We start from the raw sequence: 14,254 nt of genomic DNA on the forward strand, positions 1-14,254 counted from the left end.
AAGTTCCTGAATATGGTACATGTCGATTTATGTTCCGGATTAGGACACATGTTTAGAATATGAATTATTCTTGTTATTGATTCATGTCATGATTTTGATATAAGATATGATTTTCTGTTATATGCTTTTATATTGTTATATGATTGAATGTATACATGATTTATATTGGGATATTTATATCTCACCGGAGTTATCCGGCTGTTGTCTTGTTTGTATGTGTGCATGACAACAGGTGGGGCAGGATAAGGGTCAAGAAGAGAATGAGGCTGGACTAGATAGCGTGGAGATCCGGGCTTCAAAGCAACTTAGGATTCAACACTGATATGTAGTTGAACCTAGTTGAATTCTTTTAGATAACACAGGATTGTATATTTATGTTTAATATGTAATTTGAAGTAAATTACATTACGTTTCCGCTTTGCATTTAAAAAAAAATAATTTAGACCCTGTTTATACTAATTGATTAATTAGTCATAATTATGATTTAGAACATGATTAGCGTCCTTATGATTTAGAACATGATTAGCGTCCGAGTCCCCACAACAGGTGGTATCAGAGCTGTAGGTCCTTGAACTGTAGGTTCCTTAGCACTGAGATAGAGGAGAGTGAGCGGGGTAGATTGAGTTTTCTTACCTGCGTCTGATTGCTAGCATGTGATTGATTTTAATGTGGAATTACATTGTGTATGCTAGCATGATATTATATTTTACTACCTGGATTAATATGGCATATGATTGAATATAATGTTGAAATTACATTGTATATGCTAAGATTTCAGTATGTTTTTACTGTATATTAAGCTACATGTTACCTGAATATCTGAGTTGATTTGGTAATATGTATTATTTAATACGTATTATTTGAAACTGGATCAGAACCAATTCTTGATCAGAGGTAAGCTGATCAGGATTGGGATTGAGACGGATTTGTCTCCTGTTACTACTAACATCTGTGATTATCAGATATTCCTCCTAGAAGAATTTCAGAAAAGGGTAGTACTTCGTCTGATCAGATAGATATATCAGAAACTCAGATGGAAATAAAGTGGAAAGAGTTTCAGTTATTTCAGCCGCCGATTCTGAGTGGTATCGAAACGTCTAAAGATTGTGAGAACTTGTTTGATGACATAGAAATACTGTTCGATTTAATTGATTGTACTGATGAGCAGAAAGTTAAAATAGTGCCTAACCAGTTACGAGAAGCCGCCAGGAGTTGGTGGATTACAAGTAAAAGAATGTTAGAACAGAGAGGTACTGTGATTTCGTGGGAAATATTCAGAACTGAATTTTATCGAAGATTTTTCTCAGTTTCGTACCGAGAGGACAAGAAAGCAGAATTTGAGAATTTGAGGCAAGGTCAACTGAATATTGAAGGGTATATTGCTAAATTCTCTACTTTAATGCGTTTTTCTCCTCATGTAGCTGGGAATGAGGAAGCTGTAACGGCTCAATTCATCGGAGGATTGAACTCGGAGATAGTTGCATTGATGAATATGCAGCGACCATACCATTTTGCTGATGCCTTGAGTAGAGCGAAGAGAGCGGAGGTGAGTTTGATTAGACAATTAAAAAGGTTGTGTGTGATGCAACCCCAGACACAACAATCCCCTTTTAGATTTGATAGTGGCAGTACGAGTGGGAAGCAGGAGTTGCTGAAAGCTCGAAAGAAACTGTTTAAGAAGTTGGGGAGCGGACTGAGTGATTCATCTAGCTCCAGTGGTTCTAGCCCGAGTTATACTGGAGTTTATTGCAGGACTTGCGGAGGAAGACATCCCACAGAGCAATGCCAGGGAGTGACTGGTAGTTGCAACATCTGCCGACAGTCTGGACACTTTGCTAAAGTTTGTCCACAGAGAGGTCCCCGAAGATTTCAGGGAGCAGAATCCTCTGGTGGGAGGGATCGAGAAACAGACCCAGGACACACTTGATGATATAGCGACAGGTACTGCTCTTTTATGATTATATTGCATATGTATTGATATATACTAATGCATTCTTTACGATTATCTTTGACTGAGTTGCATTGATATACGTTGTACCTGTTGAGTTTGTAATTACTGTAGTATTGATTCCTTACCTTTTTGGGGAAAGAATTTGATATCAGTGATATTCTGTAATACATTGTATACTGCTGTAAGTTGAGAATGAGATTGAATTAGACTAGATGGTACTTGTACTGTCTGATGATGACTGCGTGATTGATATTGATATATCGAACGAGTACAGAGCTATTTTAGATTCTTGCCAGGAGATGGTAAGATTCGGACCTGAAATGGCCAAAGAATGAATGATATACGGTAAGGGATTTGGATTTTTAAATTCTTTGACATCCGTATTAGGACCGATTCGATGATTATCGAAAGGAATGGAGTTATTCCTTTATGTTCGTTGAGGACTGAAGTGGAGCCTATCAAGGATTGATTTACTAATAGCAGGAAGTTTGCTATAGTCTTTCAGATGAGATTTCAGGTTTGTCCTGTATCAGGGAGAGTGATTTCAGTCTTGATTTGATTCCAGGTATTGGTTTCATGTTAGAATTTCTTATAGACTGATACTGATTGAATTGAGAGATATGAGATATCAGTTGAAAGATTTATTGCCTGAAGAGTTAAAGTTACGTCTGATTATATGTTTCTCTGTAAAGTACTTCAGTTCCGTTTATGGGTTGATAAATCATGTGCTTGGAAGTGTTCTGATAATTTTATGCTCGGTTTATCTATGAAATTTTGATATATTCGCAGCATATGATTGATTGAATGGAACAGTGGAAATTTGTATTGAACCTTCTGGGAACTGAGATTGTTGTATACAGATTGTTCGGATATGAATCTCGATTGTAACAGATTGTATTCAGAGTCTGTGATATCTGAAGACGGTATACTGATTGATTTTAGCACCGTGAAATCGTGATCAGTGGTTGGGAACGACATTGAATAAGGCAGAATTTTCGAAATGTCAGAAATTGTGTTCTATGCAGTTATTAGATCAGTAGTGCGTATTGATATTTTGAATCTGATCCGATATTATTATCATCCTAAGTCCATGTTTGATACCGATTGTTATGAACCGTTGAGCTTATATACAGTTCAGTCGAGGCAGAACTGATTTTGAAAATTAAAGCAGTTCAGAAATTTGATCAGACTGTTCAGAACTTGATTTTGATAGTCAGAACCGAATACCAGGTATGTATTTTTCTTTAATTTATATTATTAACTGATTTTTTTGTGCCAGATGTTCGAATTGGAAATGACAGGTATTGTCAGATGCACACAATAGTAGATTCAGTACTATTCTGGTAACAGGAAAAGTGTGGTAATTCGAATAGACAGTTTTGAAGTAAACAGATGAAAATTGGTTATGTCAGAATTTGTATTAAAATGTCTAAATCGCTGACAGATGAAGACAGAAAGATAGAAACTTTTAGATTAATGATCTTGATTATTGATTTCTAAATAGAAATGAAAGTACATTTCTATTGATTGTGTGATGACACTACTGAAATCTTGACAAGTCTGTGCGGTGATGTGATTATGATTGACAGAATTCTCGAATCTGCCTCTGTTATATTGTACAGGATGACGTACAAATATGATCAGACGACTGAAAGGTATGTCAGAAAAAGAGACATATTGTATTGAATGCCAAAGTTAATTATGTCAGACGGTGATTTTCGTTTGATTTTATACTTGTGGCTGAGTGCATGAGATGATATTTCATCTATAATTTATAGATTGACAGATAGCCGGAGTGAACTATCTAGATACTGGAGGATATCCAGGAATTGTAGTGCTGGATTTTAGCACTAGTTGACATGATTCATTGTCACTTGTGAATTATTGTACAATAATAGCTATCAGATGAATATCGAAATAGCTTTAGTCGAGGTATTGTACAATGAGAACTGCGAATTTCCTTCGTATGGGAATGATATTGCGGTGATGCCTGAGATTGGATTTGATAAGATCAGAAATCTGATAAAGAAAATGAAACTGATTCAGAAGAAAATGAGAATAGCTCGGAAATTGATATGAACTATGCTAACGTCGGACGATGACTGTTGGGATTTGAAGCCGAAGATTGAATATATCTTTGACTAGGATTAACAAATTTGGTAGCAGATGCCAATACTGATTTGTTATGAACTGGTGATTGGCATATACGGATGTTGTATAGCCATTGTTCTGAGATTGATTTTATCACGAGTGATTTCGTTGATACGAAGTTATTGTAGTTATATATATCTCCTTCTTGTATCCGATTTGGTATCTGATATGATTACTATGATATATGAGTTGTGATTGCTTGTGATTTCGGGGACGAAATCATATCTTAGAGGGAGAGAAATGTAAGGCCCAAGAATTTAATTACCGTAATCTGAAATGAATTGAGTGTAATTACCGTAATCTGAGATTTATTTGGAATGATTTATTGTTTAATCAAGGTAATTATAGACGGATCGGATCGGACCGGGAAAGGACGAGAAAAGATGCGAAACAGATGTGCGAGGGTGTGCATTACGCGCACATGCGCGACGTGAATGGCGCATAGGGGCGAGTAGGACAGAGAATGTCCCGCACCTGCGCGACGATTTTCGCGCACATGCGCGAGCACTCCAGTAGCCAAGGAGACGGAACAGAGCATTACGCGCACCTACGCGACGTAAGCCGTGCACCTGCGCGAGATGGACAAAAAGTGTGGCGTATATGCGCGGGGTAGAGTCGCGCATATGCGCGAGTGGAGAATTGGAAGGCCGAACCTTCGACGCATATGCGCGGCATTATGGGCGCATATGCGCGAGGCATGCATCACGAAAATACGCCACTTGCTGATCGAGCAAAACTTGCACAGTGAATGGTCCCAAAATTTGTTTTATATATGAAAGCTCGATTTAAATATCGCAAGTGCACGATAGTCAAGTTATAATAAACGTACGTGAATACGAGTATCGATCCACAGGGACTGCGTTACAATATTTTTTATTCTCAATTAAAATTTCTTTAGCAACGATAAAGTGGTTTGGTAATTAAACTAATGTAAATCAAATAACTAAAAGAATTAAAGCGCAAAGAGAATGTATGCAATAATGCAATGATTAAGTTGGATTAAATCAAATGAAAGATGAATTTGTTGGGAATTATCAGTTCACCTACCACTCGTGTTTTAATAATTACCCTCGACTCTTACTCGTGCATTCGACGGAATTCCCTAGACTAATCAATATACTCTGTCGAGCTATATTAACACTAATCATAAACATGCAGTAATCAAGTGTCCTCAATTATTTAACAGTTTAAGATCGCCTTACGTTCTATGGAATCCTCTAGCTTTTATCCGGGTGAACTATCACTATCGACACGTACCCAATTCCGTATGTCTACTAAAATTGTAAGTCCGTGGTTTATACTATGCGATCCTATTGTTAATTAGTCTGTCGACACCGTTAACAATATGCAATAATCAAAGGAAGATAGCTAGGCTTCGCTTGAAACAAGAAATAACAATAGCATAAACAAATCACTTGTAAAAACGTCAAGAAATAATGTTAAACAACGAGTACGGGTAGGATCCCCTCAAATCCCAACAAATCTAGAGTTTAGCCAACCAAATTCATACTAAAAATTAACAATCTATGCAAGAGAATAAAATACTGAATAATAAAATACTAAATATGACGATGGAAGACGGCTGCGACGCTTGGAATTCTCGAGTTCTTCGAAAGTCTTCCTTGCTCCTAGCCTTCTCGCCCAGAAAAGCGATGAAAATATGATGAATAATCCCCAAAGAGGCGCCCAATCTCGTGTATTAGGTTAGTGGTCTTGGATAGAGTCCATGAAAATAGAAACAAATCTCGCAGAATCTTGCTGGATCGCGTGACTCGCTAGGGCGGTAGGTTTTGACCGCTGGGGCGAGTGACTCTCGGGTAAAAATCTTTAGCCTTCTCTCTAGTCTCGCTGGGGCGGCCACTTTTGACCGCCCGAGCGAGAGATCTTCTGTTAAACTCTCCTGTCCAGGCTAGCAGTCTCGCTGGGGCGGTCAGTTTTGACCGCCCTAGCGAGAGGTCTTCTGTTCGAAATCCTCGGTAGCGAGGCTTCTTCGTTGTTGTGCCCATTTTCTGCCATATTTGGTTTCATTCCTACAAAATACCACAAAACACACGAGATCAGTCATATGCTAAATAATGCAAACAAAATGCAAGAATAAACTAAAACAAACTAATATGATGTATGAATGCGACTCGAAACAAACACTAAAAACACGTAAAAACGAGTCCTATCAACCCCCTCATACTAACCTTTTGCTCGCCCTCGAGTAAAATAGGTTAAAGCACGAGATTCTAAACAGACAAAATAAAAACGAAATAACCAACACAAGAAAAAGTTAATGGTGAGTTAACAACTTTATGTTCATGCCTCAGTAAATTTTTTCACATCATAATCAAGTCATTTCACAAATAAATACTCTTTCTCATCTACAAATAAGTCTTGGCACTAATTCGAACGTGTGTGTGTGTCATGGTGGGTCTAGTCATTCGTACGTCAAATAGATCAATCGTCAAGTTATGCAAGTCACTCAATCAACACTTCAATACAAATCTCACTAGCATGCATCCCCGTGTTCATTCATCACTGACCATCATTTTGAACTTTAGTTAATTTTTAAGTGCATAGAAGGGTGTCGAAAGGAAAGAAAATAAGCTCAAGTGGCGAAAAGTTGGGAGTACATCGATCATTTTCATTGTGCAATTGTCAAGACTGTGCGTCTGACTTCCTCGACTCCTTACATCTCCAACTTTTAGCCTAGGAATAGAATTTCATTCCTTTTATTTTCGGCTCCCCCTCACCTTACATCTCCTTTTTTCCCAAAGTTCTTTTTACAAGAACTTTGTTATTTCAACATTTTGATGCACAATTTTCACACATGTACTCCCTAGGCTAAGAATATATCTTTTTGGATTATAGCTGGTTAGGAGTACTATATTTGAATTCAGGGTATTGACAAGGGGGCATCAAATGCTATCATGCACGATCTCAATCAGTGACTTATTTCCACGGGTTTTCATGCTAAATCAATTCATACGTGATGTCTTTCAAGTTAACCAACAAGAATTTCAAATTTCACCATTATTCCTACAAAATTCTAAGCCCCACACATATGTGCTCAAAAAGTTCAAAATTTGCACCAAAACTCATGTTTCAACAATCCAGAGTATCAGTCATGCATTGACCCAATCAATATTTCTCAAAGCAACATCATCATCGGCTCATAAATCATGTCAACTCACCATAAACGACTCACAATCTAACAACGAAAATACGACTTAAAAACCCAAATAACAAACTAAATAACTAAACAAGCAAACAAAACAAACTACCCGACCCCCTCATACTAGAGTTGTGCAATGCCCTCATCGCACAAAACGAAACAGACACGAAAAACAATAACAACTTATGAATTCAAATGCAACAATAGAAAATGCAAAAGAAAAAGAAAGGGGAAACAGTGAACTCCCCTGATCAAAACTCCTCCTCCTCATCATGCTCAGGTGGTGGATTGCCCTCGTCAGCTGCAGGTGGCATAGGATACGTGTACTGGAAGTGGAAAGGTGGCGGGTATGCTGGAACAGGCGGCCGGCCGGAAGTGTCTAAGCCCAAGTGAGTCGAGATGCCCTGCACCAAGTACTCGATGTTCAGAGTGTGGGCTTGGTCGATGGCCTGATAATGAGTCTGGTAGGTGGCCCAAGCGCCCAACTCGTCGACTCGGTCTCGAATGGCACGGCGGCGTGGCTGCGGTGGTGGTGGATGTCCGAAGACCGGAGGTGGTGGAGCGGCTTGCACGAGACCGTAAAATACATCAGCGGGCAGCTCATCCCGTCTCTTCGCGTACTTGGAGGTATGAAGAGCCTCATCGATGGCTCTTAGTGGCGGTAGCCACTCATCATCGTCCGCGAAAATCACACCCGCGCGGGCACATAGCTCAGTCACGATAGTGGGGAAATAAAAGGCTAAATTGTTGCAATTGATACAGATATTAAGCTGCCCGAATATGAGTTTGCCCACATAAATAGGCATCCCGGTATAGATCGCATAAAGAACCACCGCCCTATCCCGCTGTACATCACTCGTATGCCCTACCAGCATCAATCTCTTCGATAGAAAGGCATACCAAAGTGCCGCCTCCACCTTCAAAAATTTCTCAAGAAACACCGTATATGTTCCCGGCTGCTTCCACGTAGTGCCCGGATAACACAATGTGTGAATGATCAGATCGTAATCCGGATTCAGCACCCAAGCCTGGAATACCGAATCATCCACTGCCGGTAAACCCAACAAATCATTTATCGTTGTAGGATCATATGGGACTAGACGTCCCCTCACCTTAGCCTTATTTTCAGTCCCTTCCGGGGCGTTAGCATAAAACTCACGTACAACCGGCACCACAGCCGCATTCGGTTGTGCTAAAAAATTCGTCCACCCTCGTCCTGCAACTGCTAACTCCTCAAAAATATTGTCTAAAATCCACGAAGTACATCCCCTCTCAGGGATTGGTTTTCTATGGAGTTTAGCGTGCTCAAATCGCTCCCTAGCCCTGTCATTCACAAATATAGAGGGGGTGGATCGAGAACTAGAGGCACCGTGAGTTACCTTCGAGCGTTTGGGAGCCATGGTATGATATGAGTGCACAAAGAAGCCCGGAGTAGAAGGTGGTGCCGGAACTTGAAGAGGCGGCGGCGGCGGCGGCGGCGGCGGAGAAGCGACGGCGGCGGCGTGGGTGGTGGTCGGAGAGTGTAGATCTGCCCGGAAAAATCGCGGCTTGGGCTTTGAAACAATGGAGATTCGCAAATATACCTGTAAATTAGCAAGAAACCACGTAAATCGCTTCAAATATGGAGAGGAGGGGCGAAAATTTTGAGAGAGAAGGGTAGGTTTTCGAGTGGGAGAAGAGAGAAGTGATGCGCAGCTTTTTTAAAAATCGCGACTCGCTAGGGCGGTCAAAAGTGTCCGCCCTAGCGAGAGGCTTTCTGTTTGACATTGGCGAGTGCTCGTTGGGGCGGACAAAAGTGTCCGCCCTAGCGAGGTGTTTTCTGTTTTAAAAATATTTAAAAAAATTGCGAGTGTTCGCGAGGGCGGTCAGTTTTGACCGCCCGAGCGAGAGTCTCTCTGCCCGAAAATTATTTTGAAAAGTTGTAACGCTCGCTGGGGCGGTCAGTTTTGACCGCCCTAGCGAGATACTCTCTGCCCGAAAATCCATTAAAATTTGAACCTCTCGCTGGGGCGGTCAAAACTAACCGCCCTAGCGAGGTATTTTCTGAAAAAAATTTTGAAATTTTTTTTTTTTTTTTTATGCAAATGCCATGCAACTACCTAAATGCAAATGATGCGAATGCTAAAAAAAAATCTAATTAAAATCACAATAAGGGATAGAAGTAGTTCTCAATTTATAGTCTAGAGCTCGACTTTTCACCCATGTCCTCAACGACTGTCTTGGAGCCGAGTGACTCCAATTTGTGGCTCAATTGTGCCACCAATATAGTGCTTTAATCTTTGGGCGTTCACAGTAAACGTCCCTTCCTTGCCATCATGTAACACCACTGCACCTGATGGGAACACCTCGGCTATAATGAATGGTCCTGACCATCTTGACTTCAGCTTGCCCGGAAAGAGTCGTAAGCGAGAGTTGTATAACAACACCGCTTCACCCACTTTGAATTCTCTTCTTACAATGTGTTTATCATGGGCTCTTTTGGTGCGTTCCTTGTAAGATAGGGCAAGATCATACGCTGTACCTCGGAACTCATCCAACTGACTCAACTGCAACAGTCGTTTTTCACCTGCAAGAGCAAAATCAAAGTTCAGTGCCTTGGTCGCCCAATATGCTCTATGCTCTAATTCTACGGGTAGATGACATGCTTTACCAAAAAGTAACCTATATGGTGTAGTGCCTATAGGTGTTTTGAACGCAGTACGATAAGCCCACAAAGCATCATCTAACCGAATGGTCCAGTCCTTTCGATTCACATTAACCGTCTTTTCTAAAATCCTCTTAATCTCTCGATTGGACACTTCAACTTGTCCACTAGTCTGAGGGTGGTATGGAGTGGAAACTTTGTGGGTGACACCATATTTGCCCATCAGTTTATCAAAAATTTTGTTGCAAAAATGGGTGCCACCATCACTTATGATTGCACGTGGTGTACCGAATCGATTAAAAATGTGTTTTTTCAAAAATTTTAACACCACTTGTGCATCATTCGTGGCACAAGCCTCCGCCTCCACCCATTTAGATACATACTCCACTGCCACCAAAATAAATTTCTTTGTAAAAGACGCAGGAAAAGGACCCATAAAATCAATCCCCCACACATCAAATATTTCACACTCAATAATGTTATTCAAAGGCATCTCATGACGGTTAGAAATATTACCTGTGCGTTGGCATCTATCACAATTGAGAACATACAAACGAGCATCCTTAAAAAGAGTTGGCCAATAGAAGCCACATTCGAGTACCTTAGATGCCGTCCGTATGGGTCCAAAGTGACCACCTACCTCACGGTCATGGCAGTGGTTCAGAATTTGACTGGTTTCCTCCTCTGCTACACATCTCCTTATCATGGCATCTGCACAGATTTTAAACAAAAACGGTTCCTCCCAAAAATAATATTTCACGTCAGAAAAGAATTTCTTTCTTTGGTGAAACGATAAATTTGGGGGAGGTGTGCCAGTGACAAGAAAATTTGAGAAATTGGCATACCACGGGCACGCATTTACCTCAAACAATTGCTCATCAGGGAACCAGTCATCTATATCAGTGTTAACGCCATTAATTCTAATATCCTCAAGCCTAGACAGATGATCAGCAACCACATTTTCTACACCCTTTTTATCTCGAATCTCGAGATCAAATTCTTGCAATAGTAAAATCCACCTAATTAACCTAGGTTTCGCATCTTTCTTAGCAAGCAAGTATTTTAGGGTAGAATGATCTGTATACACAATCACTTTAGACAGAACAAGGTATGAATGAAATTTCTCGAAAGCAAATACTATAGCAAGTAATTCCTTTTCAGTAGTAGCGTAATTCAACTGAGCATCATTTAAGGTCTTACTTGCATAGTAGATGGTATGAAATACCTTGTTCTTCCTTTGACCCAACACCGCACCAACAGCGGTATCACTAGCATCGCACATCACCTCAAACGGTAACTCCCAATCAGGGGCAGTCAGAACAGGTGCTGTCACCAAGCTCTTCTTGAGTACTTCGAATGCCTGCAGACAAGTAGAATCAAAATTAAACTCAACATCTTTCATCAACAAAGAGGATAAAGGCTTAGCAATTTTAGAAAAATCCTTAATAAAACGCCTATAAAAACCCGCATGGCCTAGGAAACTTCGAACTCCCTTTATCGATGAAGGTGGTGGTAGATTTTTTATCACTTCCACCTTGGCCTTGTCGACCTCGATTCCATTCTCCGATACTTTGTGTCCTAACACAATCCCCTCTTGCACCATGAAGTGACACTTCTCCCAATTTAACACCAAATTGCTCTCTTCACATCTAATGAGCACCAAATTCAAATTTTTAAACATTCATCAAATGAAGAGCCAAAAATAGAGAAATCATCCATAAAAACTTCAAGAAAATTCTCAATCATGTCATGAAAAATAGCGGCCATGCATCTTTGAAATGTAGCAGGTGCATTGCATAGACCAAAGGGCATACGCCTAAACGCAAAAGTACCATAAGGGCAAGTGAAAGTAGTTTTCTCTTGGTCCTCGGGTGCAATTGTGATTTGGTTGTATCCCGAATATCCATCCAAAAAACAGTAAAATTCATGACCGGCTAATCGTTCAATCATTTGATCAATAAATGGCAAGGGGAAGTGATCTTTACGGGTTGCATCATTTAATTTCCTATAATCCATGCATACACGCCAACCCGTAACGATTCTAGTGGGAATCAACTCATTTTTTTCATTGGTAATAACAGTAATCCCACCCTTTTTAGGCACACATTGTACAGGACTTACCCACGCACTATCAGAGATAGGATAGATAATACCTGCGTCCAGAAGTTTGATCGTTTCAGCTTTTACTACCTCTTGCATCTTTGGATTGAGTCTCCTTTGTGGTTGTGCTAGAGGTGAGTACTTATCCTCCATTAGGATTTTGTGCATGCAGATCGAAGGACTTATCCCCTTGATGTCCGAAACTTTCCAAGCGAATGCTCCTCTATGCTCCTTAAGGACTCCCAAGAGCTTACTCTCCATATCATCTGTCAAAGAAGAGGAAATAATAACAGGCATTTTATTATTTTCTCCTAAATATACGTACTTGAGATGTGGAGGTAGTGGTTTGAGCTCCAAAGTAGGTGGCTCCTCTAGGCTTGACTTTTGAGGCATTAAATCTTTTCTATCCCCCAATTCCTCTAGTCGAAGCCTCACTTGCTTTCTCCAAAGTGGAATGGCATTCAAATGAGCTACCATCTCCATCCTTTCCTCGTCCAGCTCGTCCTCCTGTTTTTCAGTAGTGAGAGTAGCCTCCAATGGCTCTTGCAATCCATCCTGCACAAAATCACAAACAAGAGAATCTAAGACATCAACGCGAAAACAACTATCATCGTGCATTGTGTGCTTGAGAGTATTAAAGACATCAAAAATAATTTCTTCTTCTCCAACTCTCAGTCTCAATTTTCCCTCGTCAACATCGATCAGTGCTTTCCCTGTAGCCAGAAATGGTCTCCCCAGGATTAAAGGCATCTCCAAATCTTCCTCCATATCTAGTACTACAAAATCTGCAGGAAAAATAAACTTATCCACTTTCACCAAGACATCTTCGATAATCCCACGTGGATACTTGACAGATCTGTCAGCCAGCTGCAATGACATCCTAGTCGGCTTGGGTTCACCCAATCCCAGTCTCCTAAACACAGAATAAGGCATCAAATTAATACTCGCACCAAGATCACATAGAGCTTTATGAAAATTAATATCACCAATAATGCAAGGTATAGAGAAACTCCCTGGATCTTTTTGCTTAGGAGGCATCCTGTTTTGAACTAAAGCGGAGCAATTTTCAGTCAAGTTCACAGTCATATGATCTTCTAGCTTCCGCTTGTTTGCTAAGATATCTTTCAAGAATTTTGCATAACTTGGCATATTCAGTAAAGCATCAGCAAAAGGAATGTTAATATGCAATTTTTTGAATATCTCAAGAAATTTACCAAATTGTGCATCTAACTTAGCTTTTTTCAGTGCTGCAGGAAAAGGTGGGGGGATAACAATTTTACTCGGTGCAATAGGTGTAAAAGCAGAGTTAGAAGACTTACCTCCTTGTTGTTCCACCTCATCCTCACCTTGCTTGTTCTTTTTCTCCTTAGACTCAAGTGCCTTTCCACTGCGCAATTCCACAGCTTTCACATGCTCTCTCGGGTTAGTCTCCGTGTTGCTTGGCAAAGTTCCTTGCTCCCTATTAGCAATTAACTTAGCCAATTGTCCAATTTGATTCTCTAACCATTTTATGGATGCATCCTGATTCTGAAATCTCGTCTCGGTTGCAGAAATAAATTTAGTCATCATTTGCTCTAAATTTGACTTCTCCTCCCTAGGCGGTTCTGGCTTGAATCCTTGGTGCATCCCATGTGGTGGACCTCTTTGTTGGCTGTTTTGGTTGTTTTGACCTCCCCACGCAAAGTTTGGGTGATTCCTCCATCCCGGATTATAGGAGTTTGAATAAGGGTCATTTCTAGGACGGTTCTGGAATCCCACGTGTTTTGCTCCCTCAGGTACATAGAATGGATTGCCATCTTGGCAATCTTGCACGTCATGCTCACCTCCACACTTATCACAAAAAATCTCTTGCAGACGCATAGCCGATCCACTCGCACTCATCCCATCAATCTTTCTGTTCAAAGCCTCTAACTGTGCTGACACCGCAGATAAATCAGTAACTTGATTAACTCCAGCACCTCGTTTCTGCCTATCAGAATGAGGATGATAGCTACTAGCAGCCATCTCCTCCAATAATTCATATCCTTCCTCAGCCGTTTTTCTCAGCAGGTTACCACAGGCAGCAGCATCTATCATGGTACGGTTAGGAGTAAGCAGACCATAATAAAAAGTTTGAACCACTAACCCAAGAGGTAGCTCATGGTGTGGACATCTCCTCAACAAATCCTTGTATCGCTCCCACGCCTCGTAAAGTGACTCAAGCTCATATTGAGCAAAAGTAGTAATGTCAGCTCTAAATTTCATAGTC

At 40.5% G+C, this 14,254-nt stretch overlaps 1 protein-coding gene and 1 non-coding gene across 2 annotated transcripts; one reads left to right on the top strand and one right to left on the bottom strand.

Annotated features, from left to right (window-relative positions):
- Window positions 1–7,513: 7,513 nt before the first annotated feature.
- Window positions 7,514–14,010, bottom strand: LOC140822171 (uncharacterized). The gene is given in 5 exon segments (XM_073182911.1): window positions 7,514–8,845; window positions 10,667–11,580; window positions 11,583–11,997; window positions 12,088–13,457; window positions 13,965–14,010. Coding segments are annotated over 5 exon segments (4,077 nt in total).
- Window positions 14,011–14,140: 130 nt separating this feature from the next.
- Window positions 14,141–14,247, top strand: LOC140822267 (small nucleolar RNA R71). Its single transcript, XR_012115920.1, has one exon. It is a non-coding gene; the product is annotated as a small nucleolar RNA R71 (small nucleolar RNA).
- Window positions 14,248–14,254: the final 7 nt, after the last annotated feature.

The sequence above is a fragment of the Primulina eburnea genome, unplaced genomic scaffold (genome assembly GCF_022965805.1).
Source record: "Primulina eburnea isolate SZY01 unplaced genomic scaffold, ASM2296580v1 ctg739_ERROPOS11973397, whole genome shotgun sequence".
Taxonomy (NCBI): domain Eukaryota; kingdom Viridiplantae; phylum Streptophyta; class Magnoliopsida; order Lamiales; family Gesneriaceae; genus Primulina; species Primulina eburnea.